The sequence below is a fragment of the Exophiala aquamarina genome (assembly GCF_000709125.1).
Source record: "Exophiala aquamarina CBS 119918 chromosome Unknown aczIA-supercont1.7, whole genome shotgun sequence".
In the NCBI taxonomy this organism is placed as follows: Eukaryota; Fungi; Ascomycota; class Eurotiomycetes; order Chaetothyriales; family Herpotrichiellaceae; genus Exophiala; species Exophiala aquamarina.
The window spans coordinates 1,178,247-1,196,726 of record NW_013550581.1 but is presented as its reverse complement, the minus strand read 5'-3'; the positions used below and the strand labels follow the sequence as shown (position 1 = coordinate 1,196,726).

The 18,480-nt window shown below is 50.0% G+C and overlaps 7 protein-coding genes across 7 annotated transcripts; 2 read left to right on the top strand and 5 right to left on the bottom strand.

The window, feature by feature from the left end:
- Nucleotides 1–778: 778 nt before the first annotated feature.
- A1O9_08423 (uncharacterized protein) lies at nucleotides 779–1,627 on the bottom strand (the record flags this gene model as incomplete). Its single annotated transcript, XM_013402809.1, has 1 exon — nucleotides 779–1,627. One exon carries the CDS (start codon nucleotides 1,625–1,627, stop codon nucleotides 779–781), a length of 849 nt encoding a protein of 282 aa, XP_013258263.1.
- Nucleotides 1,628–1,648: 21 nt separating this feature from the next.
- A1O9_08422 (uncharacterized protein) lies at nucleotides 1,649–1,846 on the bottom strand (the record flags this gene model as incomplete). The annotated part of the gene is made up of 1 exon (XM_013402808.1): nucleotides 1,649–1,846. One exon carries the CDS (start codon nucleotides 1,844–1,846, stop codon nucleotides 1,649–1,651), a length of 198 nt encoding a protein of 65 aa, XP_013258262.1.
- Nucleotides 1,847–2,745: 899 nt separating this feature from the next.
- On the top strand, nucleotides 2,746–5,127 carry A1O9_08421 (uncharacterized protein; the record flags this gene model as incomplete). Its single annotated transcript, XM_013402807.1, has 2 exons — nucleotides 2,746–3,858; nucleotides 3,922–5,127. 2 exons carry the CDS (start codon nucleotides 2,746–2,748, stop codon nucleotides 5,125–5,127), a joined length of 2,319 nt encoding a protein of 772 aa, XP_013258261.1.
- A 941-nt stretch (nucleotides 5,128–6,068) lies between these two features.
- Nucleotides 6,069–8,864, bottom strand: A1O9_08420 (uncharacterized protein; the record flags this gene model as incomplete). Its single annotated transcript, XM_013402806.1, has 1 exon — nucleotides 6,069–8,864. The coding sequence occupies one exon, from the start codon at nucleotides 8,862–8,864 to the stop codon at nucleotides 6,069–6,071; it is 2,796 nt and encodes a 931-aa protein (XP_013258260.1).
- Nucleotides 8,865–9,628: 764 nt separating this feature from the next.
- Nucleotides 9,629–11,749, bottom strand: A1O9_08419 (uncharacterized protein; the record flags this gene model as incomplete). The annotated part of the gene is made up of 1 exon (XM_013402805.1): nucleotides 9,629–11,749. The coding sequence occupies one exon, from the start codon at nucleotides 11,747–11,749 to the stop codon at nucleotides 9,629–9,631; it is 2,121 nt and encodes a 706-aa protein (XP_013258259.1).
- Nucleotides 11,750–12,385: 636 nt separating this feature from the next.
- Nucleotides 12,386–15,237, bottom strand: A1O9_08418 (uncharacterized protein; the record flags this gene model as incomplete). The annotated part of the gene is made up of 3 exons (XM_013402804.1): nucleotides 12,386–14,059; nucleotides 14,111–14,250; nucleotides 14,304–15,237. 3 exons carry the CDS (start codon nucleotides 15,235–15,237, stop codon nucleotides 12,386–12,388), a joined length of 2,748 nt encoding a protein of 915 aa, XP_013258258.1.
- Nucleotides 15,238–17,011: 1,774 nt separating this feature from the next.
- Nucleotides 17,012–17,753, top strand: A1O9_08417 (DNA polymerase delta subunit 4; the record flags this gene model as incomplete). The annotated part of the gene is made up of 2 exons (XM_013402803.1): nucleotides 17,012–17,441; nucleotides 17,506–17,753. 2 exons carry the CDS (start codon nucleotides 17,012–17,014, stop codon nucleotides 17,751–17,753), a joined length of 678 nt encoding a protein of 225 aa, XP_013258257.1.
- Nucleotides 17,754–18,480: the final 727 nt, after the last annotated feature.

Here is an 18,480-nt window from a genome sequence, read left to right as displayed (position 1 = left end):
AGTGATGTAAGGCAGATACGAATTGCCGGCTCAGGTACGCAGTCCCTAGTCTTCCCTGGTGCTAGCACGACGTATCTCGGGGGTGGTTTGGCGGGAGGCAAATGTTGTTGTGTGCGGAAGATTGAGTAAGGATGACGTTGGTGCCGCCGCCCTAAGTCCCGAGCGCCCTCATGGAAGCACTAGGTGGCTACTAACTGCCCAAGCACTTAGTGCTCCACTAAACCGGCAAGAATGACTCCAGTACAGGATTATTGAGGACACGAGTTCAACCACACACTGCACTGGCGCTGGCATGCGCCTCCAAGGAATATTTCCCATTGCTATCCTCAACAAAATGAAGAGGATTTGCCTTCTTCCACATCCTTCAACTGCTTCATCAGCGGCCGTTCGGCATTTCTGCTTTCTCCAAGAATTTCCCTTGCCCGGCATTGACCCCTTTGCCCTTTGACGCGCAAGGAGCATCAAAGCTCGCCTCCGATTCCACCAATCCTTTGGCCGAATCTTCCCACGTTGTCAACCCGTGCAGATTGACTATCACGCACGGATAGCGGAATCAACACCCCGTCAACCCATTTTGACCCACGATTTTAAGGCCACGTAGCGACGGTCCGGCACGGTGGGCCCGTCCTTCATGCACATACTCGGTTACTGTCTGGACTATCAAGCAAACGGTGGCTCCACGAAGGGGTTACAATACTGACCATATACTCAGAATACGGATTAAATATACTCGGAATACGGATTACTGAGTACCTTGTACTATGTCTGAGAACGCTATTTACACTTCACTGTCCCTCGTACTCGTAAATTTCTGCCCAACCAAGTTCTCACTTAGTTGCCATAATTGCTCTGCGCTTCCAGCATCCTTTGCCCAAGGAGTAATCTCGATAAATTGGCAGTCATCCAAGAATAAATTGGCCCCGCCGGATGTAGTTTCGGGCAAGTTTGGGTCAAGCGCAGCAACAAGCGTCGTGGAACAGCCTTGTTTCAGTCTCTTGAACCCACCTGCGACTTCTTGGCCTGCCACCAATTGTTGAACAAGGTCATTGTCTGTATACCTCCATAGATCTGTGAGAATCCCGCCCGGGTGCAAGGTAAATGATTTGATCTTACACTTATCGAACAAGTGACGGGTGAGCTCAAATGAAAACAAGGCGTTGGCCGTTTTAGACTGCCCGTACGCCGTAATCGGGTTGTATATGCCTTCTGCTGGCATCCCGTAGGCTTTCATCAGCTCGAGGTTTGCCCGCTCGCCCTCAGGTATGTCCGCTTGTGCTTTGGTGAAGTTGATGTCAGAAAACCGCACCGGTGAGAATTGGGCACCTGAGGACGACACGTTGATAATCCGCACGCCGCCGGGTGAGGAAGCCGTGGCAGCGGCAATAAGCTTCGCCACAATGAGGTTGACAAAGAGGAAATGGCCCAGGTGATTTGTAGCGAATTGCATTTCGACTCCATCCTTCGATAGCTCTCGTTGTGGAAGCCACATAACCCCAGCATTGCAAATGACAATGTCTATGTTCGGTACGTCGGAGTATGCCTTGACCTCTTCAGCAGCTGTTCTGACTGCCGCCAGCGATGATAGATCGAGCTCAAGGAAACGATATTTCTCTGCCGGGCATGTCATTGTCAGTGATTCTATCACTGCCTACACTTTGCTTTTCGTCCTCCCTGTGAGTATCAGCAGCGCCGGTTCGTGGGCGGCCAAGGCTTCTGCCGTGCTCGCACCCAGGCCATTGGGGGAAACTCCAGTGATCAGGATTGTTTTCCCTTTGATCTGGTCGGGGAACGCAGCAGTTACTGTTGATCCTTCCGTCCATTTTCCGAAGTCTGGATGGGATGCCATTTTTGCACGCCTAGAATCTGTTCGAGCTGAGCCTGTTGAAGTTGTTTGTCTGTTGAAGCACTGGGAGGTTGATGTTGTGGCAATACCCACAGATACTGGAATGCTGCTCCCCTTAAATGTTCTACCTCCTGGTAAAATCGCTTTTAATCTGTGTGCAATCGATCCCGGACCTACCTTTGATTGCGCAAGTACTTGTGGATCTCAATGATAGATGCAACTTGCTGACTCTTTTGTGGCAAGTTGTGATGCGTTGCAGGGACATAGGATGGAATTAGGGACAAAAACAGGTGTACCTGCATCTTGGGATTCCCTCCAGTCAGAAAGTATCTGTGGAATTATGTAGTCTCTCTCAAACATTGCGTGGTGATTGGTATGGCCAAGCTATAAGTGCAAATGCAAGGCTCGGTTTTATGAGCTTAACTACCCTTTTGACAAATAGAACTTGCAACAAGTTCCAAGTCATAATGGGGACTCAGTTGCCCGCCGGCCTCGGCCCAGTTGCTGTACGGTCGGACTCTGGCTACGGTATGTGTGGGTACCGCGTTTGAGCTCCCCACCGTTGCACTCGATAAGGATCACATTCTCAAAGTTCCAAACAACCAGTTGAACCAAAGAAGATAAGAGAAATGAGATATTCAGAGAACGCATTAGTGTCCCATGCTCGATTTGCGATGCGCGTCAGTCGGGCGCCAAGCTGTCGCTGGCTGAAATACTGTACTGAAATTTAAGCGTGCCACGTGACCTCGCGAGTCATTGATTTGGGATTGCGACGCGACGCGACAACCTCAGTTGGGAGAGAACGCGCTTCCACAAACATTACGAGTACCAGCATAACATCAGACTCATCCCCGATTGCTACCAACACTGGACATGCATGTAGAGCTCATCCACCGTTGCCCATGCCGCACGAAATCGCTGATTCGGACGCCGAGTCCGACCTCGACTCTCCTGGTAGACAACCGATTTTAGGTGAAACTATGACTGAGCATGGAGGGACAGCAGCATCGTCACAGATCAATTTTGACGAGTACATGGACCCGACACAACGCCTCTCCTCCCTCGAAAGCGCTGAGAGAACCTCTGCCAACACCATCGGGCTTTTTGATGGCATAAGCGAGGCGCATGATGCACTCATCCCTAACGCCGCTCATGGGCAAAGACCAGATTCTGCGGATCCGCCCCCAGTTGCACGTTCCAGAAAGCGAGCACACAGCGCAATGTACAAAAGCCCCGACATAGCTGACTATGATGTCTCAGTCAAACTCTCTACAACTAAGAGGACGAAGACTTATAGCCACCGGTCAAAATCTGGTGCAGCTGAGCACCAGGATCTATTCGCCACATCCCCAGAGCTACTCTTCCAGGCTGAAAACAAGGCATCAGTAGGTCAATCCGATGATAGCAACACTAGAGAGGCCGCTCCCTCGTTCTCAGACCAGTCCACGAGCTTGGCGGTTTCACACCTCAATGGCGTCGACCGTCCAAGGCAGATCAGCATTCACAACTCCTTGCAGAATATTACTACATCGACAGCATCTATGGGAGGCTATGCTTCTATCAATCTTGATTATCGCGGTTCCGGCGAGGCTATTGATATTAATGCCAATCCATTTGGTTCTTTGAGCCAGGTATCATTAGATGAGGATTCCAATCCGACCGAGACCGAAAGAGTTGCGAATGTTTTCCGTCAAAATCAGAAAGCTTCAGAAAATGACCGTGTTGTGAAAGCGCCTGCTTTTATAGATCCTTCGCGATTGGCGTACGATGACCTTGAACCTTCAGAAGCTTATTTGAATGGGAACGAGGAGGACAAATTTACACCAGCGGACCCAATGCCTGCTCCAGATAAGACTTCCATCGCTGAGGACCAAGTCCTGCCAAAGAAGCACGGACGCAGGCCGAAGAACTCGAGGATGCTCTCTGAATCCCCGGCTCCGGCTGTACCTGATAAAGCAATGGATGAGCACGATCTCCCGGATCCGGAGCTGATACGAAGGTCTAGACAAGGTACTGTGGATTCGATTTCCGCAGCATCTCATGCCTCATCTACAGGCAAGAAGAGAAAGCAACGAAAGTCTAAGCAGGTAGCAGAGGCAGATGCAGCACTTGCTGAGCAATCCCCAGTAAAGCAGCCAACAAACGAAGTGAATCTAAGCGATGAACAATTCGTCGGACTGCCAAAGGAATCCTACAAGCCCCGTCCTAGCCGTTCACGATCGAAAAAGCTCCCTAGTGAGGATGACGTTTATTCTCCTCCAAGGTTTGCGAATATCGCAACGGATAGTCCTGCCAAAAGTAAGCCATTATCAAATAGCACATCACCTCGGGATCAAGAGGCTGGGGCTCCAGTAGAAATATCTACCACAAAGAAAGGCGGTCGTAAATCAAGGGTCAAACGTGCAAAGACTTCCGGAGCTGCCTTGAAAATTACTGAACCCATGCTTAGCGAGGGAGAGGATGATGTACTGTGGATGGATTCGAAACCTGCCCCTGTGAAGATAGAGCTGCCTCCTGATCTCAAGGTCCTCAAAGGAGAGGAGGGTCAGAAGTCTGTTGCAGAAGCTGAACTGGAAGCCGAGCATAATGTTCCGAATGGGACAACTTCCAACATTACGATCGAACTACCAATGGCAGCCAACAGGTCTTACACGGCCTCCTCTTCGAAAGCACCTCCAGTTGTAGCTGCGCCTAAGAAGCGAGGTCGGAAATCTAAAAAAATACAAGAAGAGCTGCGAGCGGAGCCGGAAGCTGTTGTGGTAGATGAGCTGGAGGGAGAAGAACCACCCAACGACAACACGCGACAACCGCTGTCTGAAAAGCCGGGCAACATCACTGCCCTCAAGGCTAGAAGCACTACACCCAAAGCGCCAACTGTGTCTCCCTTGTCCTCCCCGGATACCAAACCGCGAACAACAACGTCGCCGACAAAAGAAACGCAAACCGGCCTACCACCCGACCCAATCAACCTCACAACACCAACCAAGGCCACCATCGAAAAAGGCCCCACGAAACACTCCCCAATCAACCCGCCCTCTCTCCCCGGCAGTTCACACAGCAACGGGAAGAAAACACTATATAGAATCGGCTTATCGCGACGACAGAACATCCCGAGCCTGCTACGACGTGTGCAGCGCGACAAGCCAGCCCCGAAGATCGTGGTGGCCAAGGAGAAGGAGAAAAAGAAAAAGAATGCCGGCGATAATGGCAGTGACGACGATGACGACAACAATCGCCTCGAAATCAGAGGCGCAGACGGTATGTTGGTTGAGTGGGGCGACTGATGAATGAATATTTGATACACGTGTCTTTTTAAGATATCCCTGAGCCAAGTGAGCTACATCACACGATCGATCTCTGTTTTGAACGTCCAGAGGGGACAAGCCGATTATATACTCGGGAAGTCAACAGAATACTGCACGACCCATGCAAATGTTGGTCGGCTGTTCAAGCAGCTCATCCTCCACCAGGCAAAGCAACTCAGATATAGCGCAATCCAGCACCAGAAACACTAGAGATAGATGGGAACGGATTGTCCGATCGAGACTCCAGAGTCTATCCAAGCTACATATGTATCTGTATACCTACCCGACCGCTGTAAGGTTACATAGAGGAACGCAATATCAATAGATACCCAAGGGCCTAGCCCAACCAGAATAAAAGTACCACTTCAACCTGTGTAAACCGATGAACGCCCTTCCCCCGCCTCCCCAAACCAGCAAGATTAGATTCGTCCTCCCCATGCCACGTAACATTCCGGCTGTCTAGTTAGAAGTACAGAGGATAAATAGGAACAAGAGCAAGGGGCCTGGCAGTTGAGGAAAGCGAGGAGTGGCAAGGGGCTGCATTAGTTAAATGGTAGGTAGGTAAGAAAGAGAATGTCAGTTGACAGGATCTATTCACTATGTGTTTGACAAAGATAGAAGACAGGCTTATAATTTGGGGCCCTCCGGTACCGTGAGCCTGCCGCCATGTTCGTCCGCTCTTTCTATGTCATGCCATCATTTCATGTAGACGCGTTCTCGAGAGATACCGCTTGTCAATAGGAGATAAGCTCCGGCCCTGACTTCGCTCGATCGCGGTGCTGATTTATACAAGAAAAGAAATGACCGTCCAGAGACGTCCACACATAGAATATAGTTCTTTCTTCTTCTCAATACCACACACTCCACAGAACATCAAGCAAGCAAGCGGCGTGGCCCTTCTGATCTAGGCCAGTACCAGTTCAAGGAACGTACAATCTCACGAACCCCTGAACTGATCGACGGCAGGTCACACAGTTTCCAAAATTATTCAGAGCAAGGCTGACGCGGCAGTCCTCACAGACACAGAGACATCGACAGGGCCACGCGATGATTGTTCTGGCGGCTGTCTGACAGACTACACACGGTGGACCGGCTTGTCTGCTAGCTTCATCATCGGCGCCAACGTCTCCGGAAGCTGGGTTAGGCCTTGGAGGCGGGGCGTGTTTCCTGCGGCGGTTGAGAATCAGTGATTCTAGGACCTCGGCCTCCTCCGTTGTAGTAAGAGGTCGGGGGCCAGCCTGTTTGGTGCTACTGTAGAGGGAGATATTTGGTGAGGAAGATACGGAGGGATGCGGAAGTCGACCTGCGAGCAGAATCTTCGCCCTTTCCCTCTCCTGTTCGCGTCGGTAGCGTGATCGAGTCATCATACCAGACGGCTGAGAGCTCGAAAGGTGTGAGGCCAGAACACGAGCTTGATCTCGGGATTCTTTGTCCTGCGGATTCAGGAGCCTGGCTAGAGTCGCCGGGTCTAATGGTGAGTCGATCAAATCCGGGGTTGACTCCCTTGTTTGTAAACCCGAAAAAGACCATGATGGACTGTGTGCCGACTGTGTAGGTGTCCGTTGCCCATCAGGTTCTGATTCCCAGGCATCATCCTCACTGTGATGACTTTCTGACATTGCCGTAGACACTGAGATTACACTGGTCGTATCATCGTTATCATCGCTGGTAGGTGGTATATAGTCGTCGCTCTCATCCTTGGTGCCGAACAAGCCGCCGCCTTTCCACCAATCGTAAAGCTTTTTGTCAAGTAACTCATCGACTCTCTCTCCTGGAAACTCTGTCATCAATTGCCTTCGCATGTCTGGTTCAATGTCGACATCTATTTCGCCAGACGTGAAAAATTTCCCGTCTGCTGAAAAGAACCAATTGTCACTTGGAATACCAGAAGTCGTCCGTCTCTTCTCCTTTCGCGTTTTCTTCAGCGATCGACCCACAAGTTTTCTCAACCAGCGCGGGCGTGAAGTGATGCCAATGCTGTCAAGCAACATGCCCAGGCCATACGCAATATATCCTCCAATCAAGAAGAGGATGCCTCGCAAATATATCATCAGAAGATAAAATCTTGTTGTCCTCTGAACTGCGCCAACGCCGCCAGTGCGTGGCGTAGGATACACGAACGAGTCTTTCCCAGATAATTCGCCCTCTTTTTGCTCGAACTTCCGCTCTTTAGCGAAACCAGACTCCCAGACACCCCCTTTGTCCGTACCGCCAGGACTTGATGGTGGCAAGCCATACTCTTCGAGAATTTGGAATTGCTGAGTATTCGAAAGTGCGCCTTGCTCATTTTTCGCTGTTTCGAATTCATCCAATCTATCTTCTTCCAACCAGGTGAATTGTCGTACTTCCACCGATCTTCCCTCATTGAGGAAGACAGCCTCCGAAGCAGCGGTCAAGGCTGCGAACCCGACCCGAAGTAATGCCGTGTAGAAGTCTTCATACCAACGAATATTTATTCCCCTAGTCTGGACTGCAGCTTGTAAGTTGTCGTGAGCAATGCTAAAACGCTGTTTGAAGCTTGTGGGTTGCGGAATATAAGGATTTGTCCCAAGTGACACAGCAGTCAAGACAAGAGCGACCAGGTAGATGACCAGACAGACACAGATTCCAAGAATTATACACATGTGTGGCAGAAAGCCTACAATGGCAACCGTTGGAAAATGGAGGAGACTGCTAACGGGACGGTCATCCCCATCATCCCCACCTCGAACCATCACACTTGTAGTCATCAGGCCCCATACGAAGGATCCCATGAATGCCATTCCCCAAATTCCAGTGTTGATCAGGCGCCACTGACGTTGTTTGCCCAAAACAGCGATGACATGAGATGATAGTGCATTCGAACATGAAAGTAAAGTAACCAACAATACCTCAACGGGAACATTTACACGGTCCAAAAAATGTGGACTGGTCAGAGAGGTCGTTGCGTCAGCAATCGCGAGAATTGTCCCAGAAGCCGGTATAGTAGCCTGAAATCCAGATGAAGAGGAAGAATTCGCGGGTGTGGTCTCGCTAACGCTCGCAGGTTTGCCATTGCCGAAGAGACCAAGTCCCAGGGTGTGGGATATCATTGTTTCTGCTTCCGCAAAAGCAAGTGAATGTTCAAATACAGACATGCCAACCTCGGTCATGGACGGAATTTGTTGCAGGGTGCAAGAAAGGCTTTCCACCGCGTGGGCCAAGCTGAGTCTCAAGAAAGCAGGCCAAAGTAGAGAGAACGATCCAAAAGGGGCCTTGACATCAGGCTCAGGTCTGCTGAGGCCAACTGCAGCACAGGCTTCAGCATCTGTCGATCGAAACAGGAGGGTGGACGTGAGTATGTGTAATGAACCGCCGTCCGAAGACCAATCAAGAAGACTGTACTTATTGTTGTCGCCATGGCGATACAAGGAAAAATTTGGGGACGTTTGACATCGGATAGCCTGCAATATGCTGTGAGCTTGGCTTGTAAGCAGCAGGATCGGCACAATTCGAAGGGCCAGTCTCCGCGTCCATGTCAACTGAATTCTTTGTCTAGATGCCCCATAAACGCCAATCCGATTGAGAAGGAGGGCCATAGCAAAGCAGGTGAACGCCCATCTTGAGGTCAGATAGTGAAGCATTCCCCAGTAGCTCTTGAAGGTGCTCGCTTGAAAAGCTTCTGCAAAGAAGGTCGCCCAACTCTCCGGAGCCGTATGCACAAGTGCCTCGCCGACCAATGGTTGTGCATCAGCCATATGTGCCCCAAGCCCACCAACTCCGGCGTTCAAGGCACCTGCGCCGACAGTACCTGTGATTCCGAATGTTGCAAGTATGTAATTGTTCCAGATGTGTACAAAGGCTCGATCGGCCTGTGTTGCAAAACGAAAGGGAAACCGGAGGATCTGCTGAAAAGTAGGGGAGGTGAAGTAGGAGGACGATAAGTTTGTAGTAGCGGTCTTCAGGTTCGTGAGATTCACAATTGGCGATGCCACAGGTTGTTCAGTGAGAGCAGTTCCTGCGATGGAGACCATCTCAATCTCCCCGCTCCTGCGGGTGAACGCCCACGCTTAATTCATTTGGTTTTGATACAAATTGATGTCCCCTAAAATATAACGGGGCGATTTAGAGCGCCTAGTAGCAAGGGCTTCCAGTGGAACGTTCAGGAAGGATGAGGTAGAGTTGGAAGAAGAGCGTGCGTGGAGGATGGCAGGTTATGACACGGAAGTCGAGATAGAACCGGCATCCCATTTCTTCCGAGCCGATAACCGGTTCAATAGCGGGATCCACCGACTTGGCAAGGCTGCCACCCCCATACAAGGCTTGTAGCCTGCAAGATATCACTAGAAATGGTGGCTGCAATAATAGAACTTGGTTGTTGCAGCCATTCATGTTCATTAGTTTTGGAGGCAATATGTCTTCCGGGACTCAGGCATGTAGCAGTGGAGACCATCTTGAACAGCGACCAATTCAAAACCACTCTTAACGATGCACGACTACTTTATTGGACTACCACAGATTCTCATCCTTGGGCCTCAGAAAATCCCAGTGCTTCCTTCTCCACATCCCACGTCCCGAGAAAACTACCCAAGTCGTCAATAGCCGCATTGACGTCGAAATCATCCTGAGGTTGTTCTAGTTCGCCTTCAATCATATCTAGAGCCCTCACTTGTTGCGCATCTTGTTTGGCGGAGGACGATGTACGGTGGGTCCCCGTTGGAGCAGGAGCAGAAGGGTTGGAAGATGGCTTTAGGATCCCTCTTGGAGTACCAATCTTCATTGCTACTTCACTAGAAGCAAACCTTGGTGTGCTACCTTGGATGTGATGCATGCTATTAATGTCTTCATCTTCGTCGTCCCATGTGCTTTTCAGGCCCTTGAGACTATCGAGATTTACGATTGCGGACTTGGCCACTTTCATGACAGCCTTCAGTGACCCTGCCGCAGAGCCTGAAGACGCCTCTTCTGGGGCGAAAGATGCTCGCTTCCGTATACGCGTAGTACGGGTCTTTGTCGCCGTCCGTAGTGCCGGAATATTTTGAATTCTCCCCGCTTTGTTTTTCTTGACGGTGCTAAATTCAAATGGTGTGATGCTTTCAATCATTTCTTGTGTATCCGAAGGGTTGCTAAGTTTCGGGTTCGGTGTAACTGCCAAATGTAATGGGGCTGGCACTTGGACTGACTGGAGCGGTGTATTCTTGTCAACACTTTGTTCTAGGGCAACGAATGACTTCGACAGGGAGTCTTCTGTCGGGGGTTCTGTAGCATCTGGAAGAATTTGCTTCAGCGGACTGTGATAGGCAGTTTGAGCTATCCCCTGCTCAGGTTCCTGAAGCAAAACACCTGTCCCAGATAGGTTCGATGGTGCTGACTGAAGTGGCATCTGAGTTGGTATTTGAGCAGAGGGGATATCGTTTGGCGTGCCTTGGTTTGGGTGCACGTTATCCGGTAGCACAGTCGTGATTCCGGGCAAGCCAGATGAAAGTCTTTCTTCGGCGGTGTGCAGTGATGCAGACTGACCGTTTGAGTCGACTTGATTATCAGCATCTGGAACCACATCCGCTTCAGTTGTTTGTCCTGCGGGAGCTTCAGGTGCACTGTTAACTTCCTCTGCTGGCTCAATAGAGTGAGTAGCTTCTCTAGCAATTGCACGCCGATATTCAAATGCAGGTAAATGACTCGAAGGGGGGATTGTATGCAAGGATCTGCGCTTTGCAGCAAAGGAAGTTATCTCTGCTGGTGGATCACTCTCTGCAATGGGCTTTGAGCGGCCTTTCACATCCAAAACATTCTCTTGCATGTGTTGAGACGTGGTCTCCAAGGTAGGTCCCACAGAACCAGATGCAATCAGCATTGGTTTACATAATTCTGATTTAGGCTGTTGCGGCTCCGTCATCGGAAGAACAGCTCTTCCATTGCGCAAATCAGGCTGTCGTAGAGGGGGTAAAGCAGCAAGGCTGACAACATCGTCTACTAAAGGAGGAAACTCGATATTGATAACGGGAGATTCCCACTTCTTGGTGCGAACCCTTACTAGTCCGACCATTGGAGTAGGGGAAGAATGGGGCTGATGCTCCTCTGCCTTGGAATAGCCGTCATTTTTTTTTAGCCAGTCCTCGACTTGTTGGTTTTTGGAGCTTGGTACTCCGGTATGCGTCACGGAGGCCTGCAGATTTGAGCTGACAGCGTTGAGAACGTTCGCCTGACTGCTGGTAAGGGTTTGCTTGATCGGTTGGATCACAGGGCTTATTGGTGTTGAGCGGCTTGAAGACATTCGGGCCCCATGGTGCAGTGAGCGCGCACTGCGTCGCGGTTGGGATCTGATGGTTGTTTCTGGAACTTCTAGCCGTGCAGTCTCTTTCTCAGGGCGTTGCCCACCTCTCCTTCTCCACGGATTCTGCCACCCATTGCTAAAAGGACCTTTCAATTGTGCGCTGGCGATGAATAAAGTCTCTCCTCGCAGGTAGGCAGTAGCATAGCTCTCAATTCGCCGTCTCTTTGCAGCTCTTGGCATTTCCGAGTCCTCAGAACTCTCATCGCCTTCGTCATAGACTATCGTATTGCGGCAGATTGGGTGTTCGTCCGCAGAAACCGGGGAGACTGGTCTTGGGTACTCAGGTACCTTGGCTTTGCCTATAGCCATCGTTGGAGCTTAAGAAGCTTTGCCACAGAAACAAACGCAAATTCACGAAAAAGCAGCAAAAAAGATTTAAGGGAGTCTCCCCAATATTAGAACGTCAAATCACAAAATAGTGGTAGATTTTGCTGCTGTGGACGATGCAGTCAAGGAAGAGTTCTATGCAACCACTTTAAACGCAGACGCGGTAGAAATGAGCAACGCGTTACGGCAACGCACGTGACATCAGTAGTCCAGGCAGACACGCGACCTGAAGCTATTACTCTCGTCACATTTAATTGACCGAGGACTTACATGCATCCTCTCCAGGTACAGAGCATAACGAACAGTGTTTTTAAAGTCCCCTATTATTCTGCATGCTCAACTAGCTTTCATTGCATGGTATAATTGCATTATTCAAAATATTATGCTATACTGTAACAAAACACTTCCAGCAAGACTGCCCCCAGTGTCAAATTGAACTGTTCTTTTGTTGCCATAATATTAAACTTTGTCCAAGTCGTAGTTTTGAAAGCTGGATTTGAAGTAACTCTTTCCTTCTCAGGTTGCAACTGCGTACGCGCCCAGGGTATCATGATGAACTCTTGCAAAGACGATCTGAACCGCTTCTGCCGTGTGCAAACTCGAAAGATAACACATCACCTACTGACGGGTAACATTGTCATGGTAGGTACCGGCTGCACTTCCATTGCCCACACCACCAACACCTGGGCCAGCAATGTTCTTGTTGGGGTCAAAGGCTTGCTCGACCTGAGTACTGAATCCCCCACCCGCAGCCGCTGTTGGTACACCGACTTGGTTTCCACCAAAAAAGCCAGAACCATGGGCAGCACCAGTTCCCGATAGGTTAGGATCCCTCCCAACAGCGACAGAGCCTGGTTGGCCGACAACAGTACCGTAGCCAGCAGCGGAAGAAGCTGTACCAGTACCACCAACTCCATCCCGGGAGACGTCACTGTGAGCATTAGGGTGATTACCTCCGCGGATACCTGCGGTGGTAGTGGCGTGTGCTTTGCGTTTGACTTGCGCAAGTTTGGGGATGTTGGTGGATGCCTTGGCACTGCCAATACTGAAGACCGGTGATTCCCATCGATCTCCTTTTGCAGCAAGCTTTTTGTACTCGGTGGCTTTGGAGGAGATGCCACCAGGCAATGAGATGTTCTTGAAGATGGAATCTTCCTGGGTAACAGCAACATTGACATTGGTCTTCGAGGCGACTGCTTCAGCCTTCTTCTTCTTCTCTGTCATCTGTTTCTGGAGAGAATTGACGTAGGACTGGTAGATGTTGGGTGCGTTCTCAGGGTCGTTCTTTGCAGCTTCAATACTACGTTGGACATCTTGATGTACACTCCACGCAAAGGCATCCGCCTTTTGGAAACTGTCTTTGATTTGTTTCTCAAGAACTTTCTGAATAGCTGGCTTCATCGTCTTCAACAATAGCGGTTTGGCGATGGCAAAGAGTAGCTTATGGTTAGATTGTTTGACCTTGACACTCAAGTTCTTAATGCTGACGTCAACATTATCGACGACGACGAAATGGGTGCGATCAGATTTTTGGGCATTGCGTGCAGCAATCTTAAAGCTGAAGCCTTCGCCACCAAGGAAGATGTCCATGACGCCTTTATCGGTGATGGAAGGGAATCCTTGCTTCCTTTTGACGTAATATGCGACATCCTTCAGATCCATTTGACATCCCGAGCCAGAGATCATTATTTTGTTTTCTTTCTTGTTCGAAAACTTCTTGCGGCCAACTCGCCAATAATTGTCGCTACCGAATTCGAAGACGTTAGGGAAGAGGTTGTCGCTCTCGACCACCAGATTTTCCACAACAACATCGACCATAGGATCTGACACCTCAATACGTGGGATTGGGACGTAACGAGTGTTTTCGAAAATTGCGGGCAGGATAACTTCTGTTAAATCCTTGACCAAGTGTGGCTTAAAGGTTGGTTTGCCATTGTCATCATTACCGAGATCGAGGAAAAGCTTCTGAACAGCATCCCCGAAAGCCTTGTTCTGTGGATCTTGGTCAAACTGGTCGGCAAGGAATTTAAGCTCGTCCAAGATACGGTCGGTATGATCTCTGTAGCGATCTCGGAAGAGGAAGCGGCCTTGGTCAACAAGACGGTTCCACTCGTCAGTGGCCGTGTCTTGGAGAATATAACCCTGCTCCTGCAGTGTCTTGCGAAGGAGTCGGTTAGCAGATTTGAACCAATTCTTGAGCTCAGGGTCGCGGTCGGCGTCTCGGTAGATCTGATTCAAAGCGTCGAAAAAATCATCTGTGCTGGTTGAGTTGGCGAAGCGTTCGATAAGAATCTTTAATTTTGTCAGCGATTCTTTATTAGCTTGATAGGCTCCTAAACACACCTTGAGATTAGCTTCAGCAGATTTCAGACTATCATCAGTATGGGCACCTTTGACAGTCCCTTTGGACTGGGTCGTAACGTCAGTAGCATGGCCACCATAAGTCTCGGCGAGTGAGAGGAGTGTATCAATTGCTTGTTGATCTGGAGATAACCATTAGCTGCGACTCGTGGTTGCATCCCGCTAGAGGACTTACAATCAGAATGTCCTTGGATTTCCACCACCATCTTCTTCAGGCGCCAGATCGTCTGCTCGCGACGATCCTCGGGCATTTTCTTGCTGAGATAGTTCCTAGACTTCTGAACTGTAGCGTTCTTCGCCTTTTTAGCATTTTCCTGATCTTCTTCGGGGATGTTGGCCTGCGCCTGGGCCTTGAGATCTCCGATAGCTTGGCCCAAGCCAGCGCGCCCAGCTTCTCGATTATGCTGCGCAGGATGTGCCTGAGCAGTGTCCAGGCCGTGCTGACCAGCGTTCTGTGCCTCCTCCTTGTTGACGGGGGCATTCTTATCGAACGCTGAGCGGGCTTGTGTTCTGATGTTCTCTTTAGATAGATCTGGAACATCATGCCAGGTGTTGTCTTCAGCTGGACGGTCAATCTGACTCATTTGCTCATCCGAGGGGTTGACTTGATTAGCTGCCTTTTGAGCAGCATCGCCAGCAATATCACGAGCAAGGATTGAAGCATCAGAAAGAAGTTTGCGGAACTGCCCATTCGAGATAATCAATCGCCCAAGCGTTTTCAGGCCGTCAAGCGCTTGGTTGCCGTGTTGCTGGGCAGTGGCTTTGTCTGTAGGAGCACCAGGCAACTTGGCGTTCGAGCCATCAAGATGTTGGGTGTCCCAGATGAAGTCTTGCAGCAAGTCTCCTTCGTTTTTGCTGAGAAGTAGGTATTTCGCTTGCTCTACAACCTCCTTAACGTCGGCGACGAGGCTTTGACCTTCAGATGATAGTCGTTTCGAGGGTGATGCCAATGCTTTGGATTCTAAAATGCTGTTCAGGGCGATGTCAATCTGCTGGTTTGACGGGACCTTTCCATTGGCGAAGGCTTGGTAGATTCCATAGAGCTGCAGCTTCTGATTAATGTCCTTCTCCTTGACAGCGGTATCTGTGGGACGGTTCACGGTAGCCATAATGAGATATAATAAGAGAGTTTGCGCAAATGGGTATCAAAAGAGATAAAATCGAATACAAAGAGCCGCAGACTCAGCGGGTATCAAATACTAGGGGTGCTGATGGGTCCTTGGGAGGTATGTGAGGGAAAGAGAACAGAATCAGGGTGAGGGATGGGAAATCAGGTGTATATGAACGAACCGTCAAGGGAGGGAAAGCGGCACGGATGCGTCAACAGAACCAGCACGCGCCCACCTCAGTACCAAGAATTGAAGAGGGAAGCTTGCCACGATTTTTTGATCAATTTACAGCGGCCGGTCCAACATGACACGCTATGGCTGAACCAAGTCGAGCAAAGTGCTACATCACAGGGCATAATTGACTGGAAGCTGGTGGAGCCAGGAGAGATGAAAGCAAACGATGATGTCGCAAGCTAAGAATTTCTGGAGTTGGTGATGTCATACCTCCGTGGTCGTCATACTTGACAAGCCATCCGACCACATCGACCACTGTGCCTTTATAGGAAGAGTGTTCCAGATCGGCACAGCTAATATCAAGATGCCAATCTTCATGTGAATTCACAATCCGGATCCGTATACCAGACTACTTAGGCGAGCGAGAGACTTGGGCAGTCTACCCAGAACAGGTGAATTGCATTTTGTTTTTGTCCTCCAAATATACTGACGCCGGAACCCCTCTCCATGCTGTGCCATTGTTAGCATAATCGTAAAGCACTGACAGAGGTTGGGACGGGGATGCAGTCAAGCACCCAAGATGACCAGGAAATTGTTTCGATGAACTTTCCCATACGAGTGCACAAGCCAATGACGCGGCTTCAGCTTGTCAAGCTTGTTAGCGCTGTCTAACATCCACCCTGTGAAAATGTGCCGTCGTCATCGTCGTCATCGTCATCATTGCGTTGGGGCAGCGATCGAAAGGATGAATCTTCGATCATTCTCAAACGCCCCTCGAGCCAGACTGGAATAGCTGGGTTTGATTGTTCCCAAAAATGAAATTTCACAAGCCTCTTCTCCACAAGCATGACGTTTGAACAGGATTGAAAACCCGGATTGGCGAGCCTCTGGGGAAGACTTCCCACCAATCAAACTCCAGAATCGGTCTTGGCCGTCCCTTAAAATGTGGCTAGTGCTGGTGAGCCACATCAAGCTTGACTCCCCGTCTCTGGCATTGGAATTCAAGGCTGGCTTGAAGCAAAATGTGAAACCCGGATCTGAAGAGATCTTGATAGTTGGAGATATCGTCCACTAAGTAATGCACTCTCATTATAGAGAACTGAGTTTCTTACATATGTGGATCAATAGAGATAGATAGATGTCGCCCTTGGCTCGCCCACGCCCATCAAGTGTTGTACTCCATAGACCCATAAACCAGCATACTATCAAGCCCATGTCCTTTCAGTTCGAGATCTTCATGAATAGCAGACAAAGACATTCTTATTGTGAAGGTGCAGAAAATTCCCCAATAGGTCGCACGTAGTGGATGGGGCCAAACGAAGGTGAGGGGTATCAGCTCACCACGTGATTGCCACTTTACGCGCCGTCAGGCGCGACTTCGACCCTCGTTAGCGCGACTTCTTTCACCCGTTGCTGAGGCAGCCACTGCACCGCTTGAAATTGGTCAACGTCATGTTGCGCATCGATATGGCCCGAACTTCACACAACCACCACCAGATCAAACATCCATACCCCCTACGACTAGATCTTTACCAAATACACATCGAAAAGCTTTCAAGTCGAAAGCAGGCCCATTTCAAAAAGATCTAAGCACCTCACAATGGCCCGCGGTCGCAAGCCGAAATCCACTGGTCTCAGCACCTCATCGGCCGCTCAATCAAGATTATCATTCAACAATAACACCGCAAGGGTGACCAAGCCGTCTACGAGGGCCGACGATGCATCCAAAAAGCTAGAATCATCAAAACTCAGGGACTCGGCACAAGTCCAGCCAGAGGATGAAGTGCACGAAATTGAGTCGCCCCAACCTGAAATCAGATCCGCGGATGTCGAAGTCACACCCGAGCCCGAGACGAAAGAAGTGGACGTAGTGATCCGATCGTCGCCACGTAAGGTAGCGAAATCACTCAAGAAGGCGACAAAATCCACACCAGTGAAGGACGAGCGTGAGGGAGCCGCGGAGAAAGTGACAGATGCGCAGATCAAGAGGTATTGGAAAGCAGAGGAGGACAGTCGACTTGCACCCAGAGGTAATCAACCCCCTACCACCTCCCCCCACCTGTTGAGTAGCTATCTAACCAATCAGCATTGCAGTCCACCAATCTTCACTCTCGCTGCATGAAAAGATCCTCCGCCATTTCGACCTCTCGTCTCAGTACGGCCCATGCGTTGGCATCCCGCGACTGGCACGGTGGAAGCGGGCGAACATGCTGGGGTTGGAACCGCCTACCGAAGTGCTAGCCGTGCTCTTGCGTGAAGAAGACAAGAAGACGAGTCAGGGATGTGGCAAGCTGGCTTACATCGATGAACTAGCCGGTGGGAAGGCTCTATTGGTTGAGTGATGGACCGATTGACGATGCCAGTTTCTTTCAGGAGTGGTTGCGGCGGCGGCGTTCAGGTCTTCTCTTCCTGGTGGAGGATGTCTTTGACATGAAGTGATGGCGTTTCGTGCTTGAGCATGAAAACGGCGTGTGCCAGGTCATGGGCATATAAGCTGCTGGAAAAATGGCCGGAAATCCGAGACCGGGTTTGAACAGCATTATATTACCCTAGCCCCCTATACACAGCAACGAGGAGCGGCAAATGGCTCAGAAGAATGAGCTACATACGACCATTCGCGCAATGAAACATGTTGGTTTAAGCTCGATGGAACCCGATGCTTAAGGGTGTAGTAAATAGCACTACGCTACCCAAACGCAGTGCTCGATCTTGCGTTCCGTAAACGGTCTTGTTTGTTACCAAGCCTAGTCTAAAACTATGTATTTACGCTCATGTCTCGAGTTCAGCCCTTGCAGTTATGCCAGGACCGACCACTCGCCGTACCGTTTCACGCGCACGCGCTCACACACCACAATGTAAAGATCTTCCTCGTCACCTCGAACAGACAACGCCGGAAAAAAAGGAATCAAATCCCATGCTCCTGATTTTTCCCGTCCGCTCGCGCAGGCACAGGCCCAGACTATCATATGCTGTGGTGATAGTGTGATTGCGCTCAAAGACCAAATCTTACAACAACGGCAATGACAACGACAACACTGTCTAATATCGACATTCAGCCAATCAATCCGT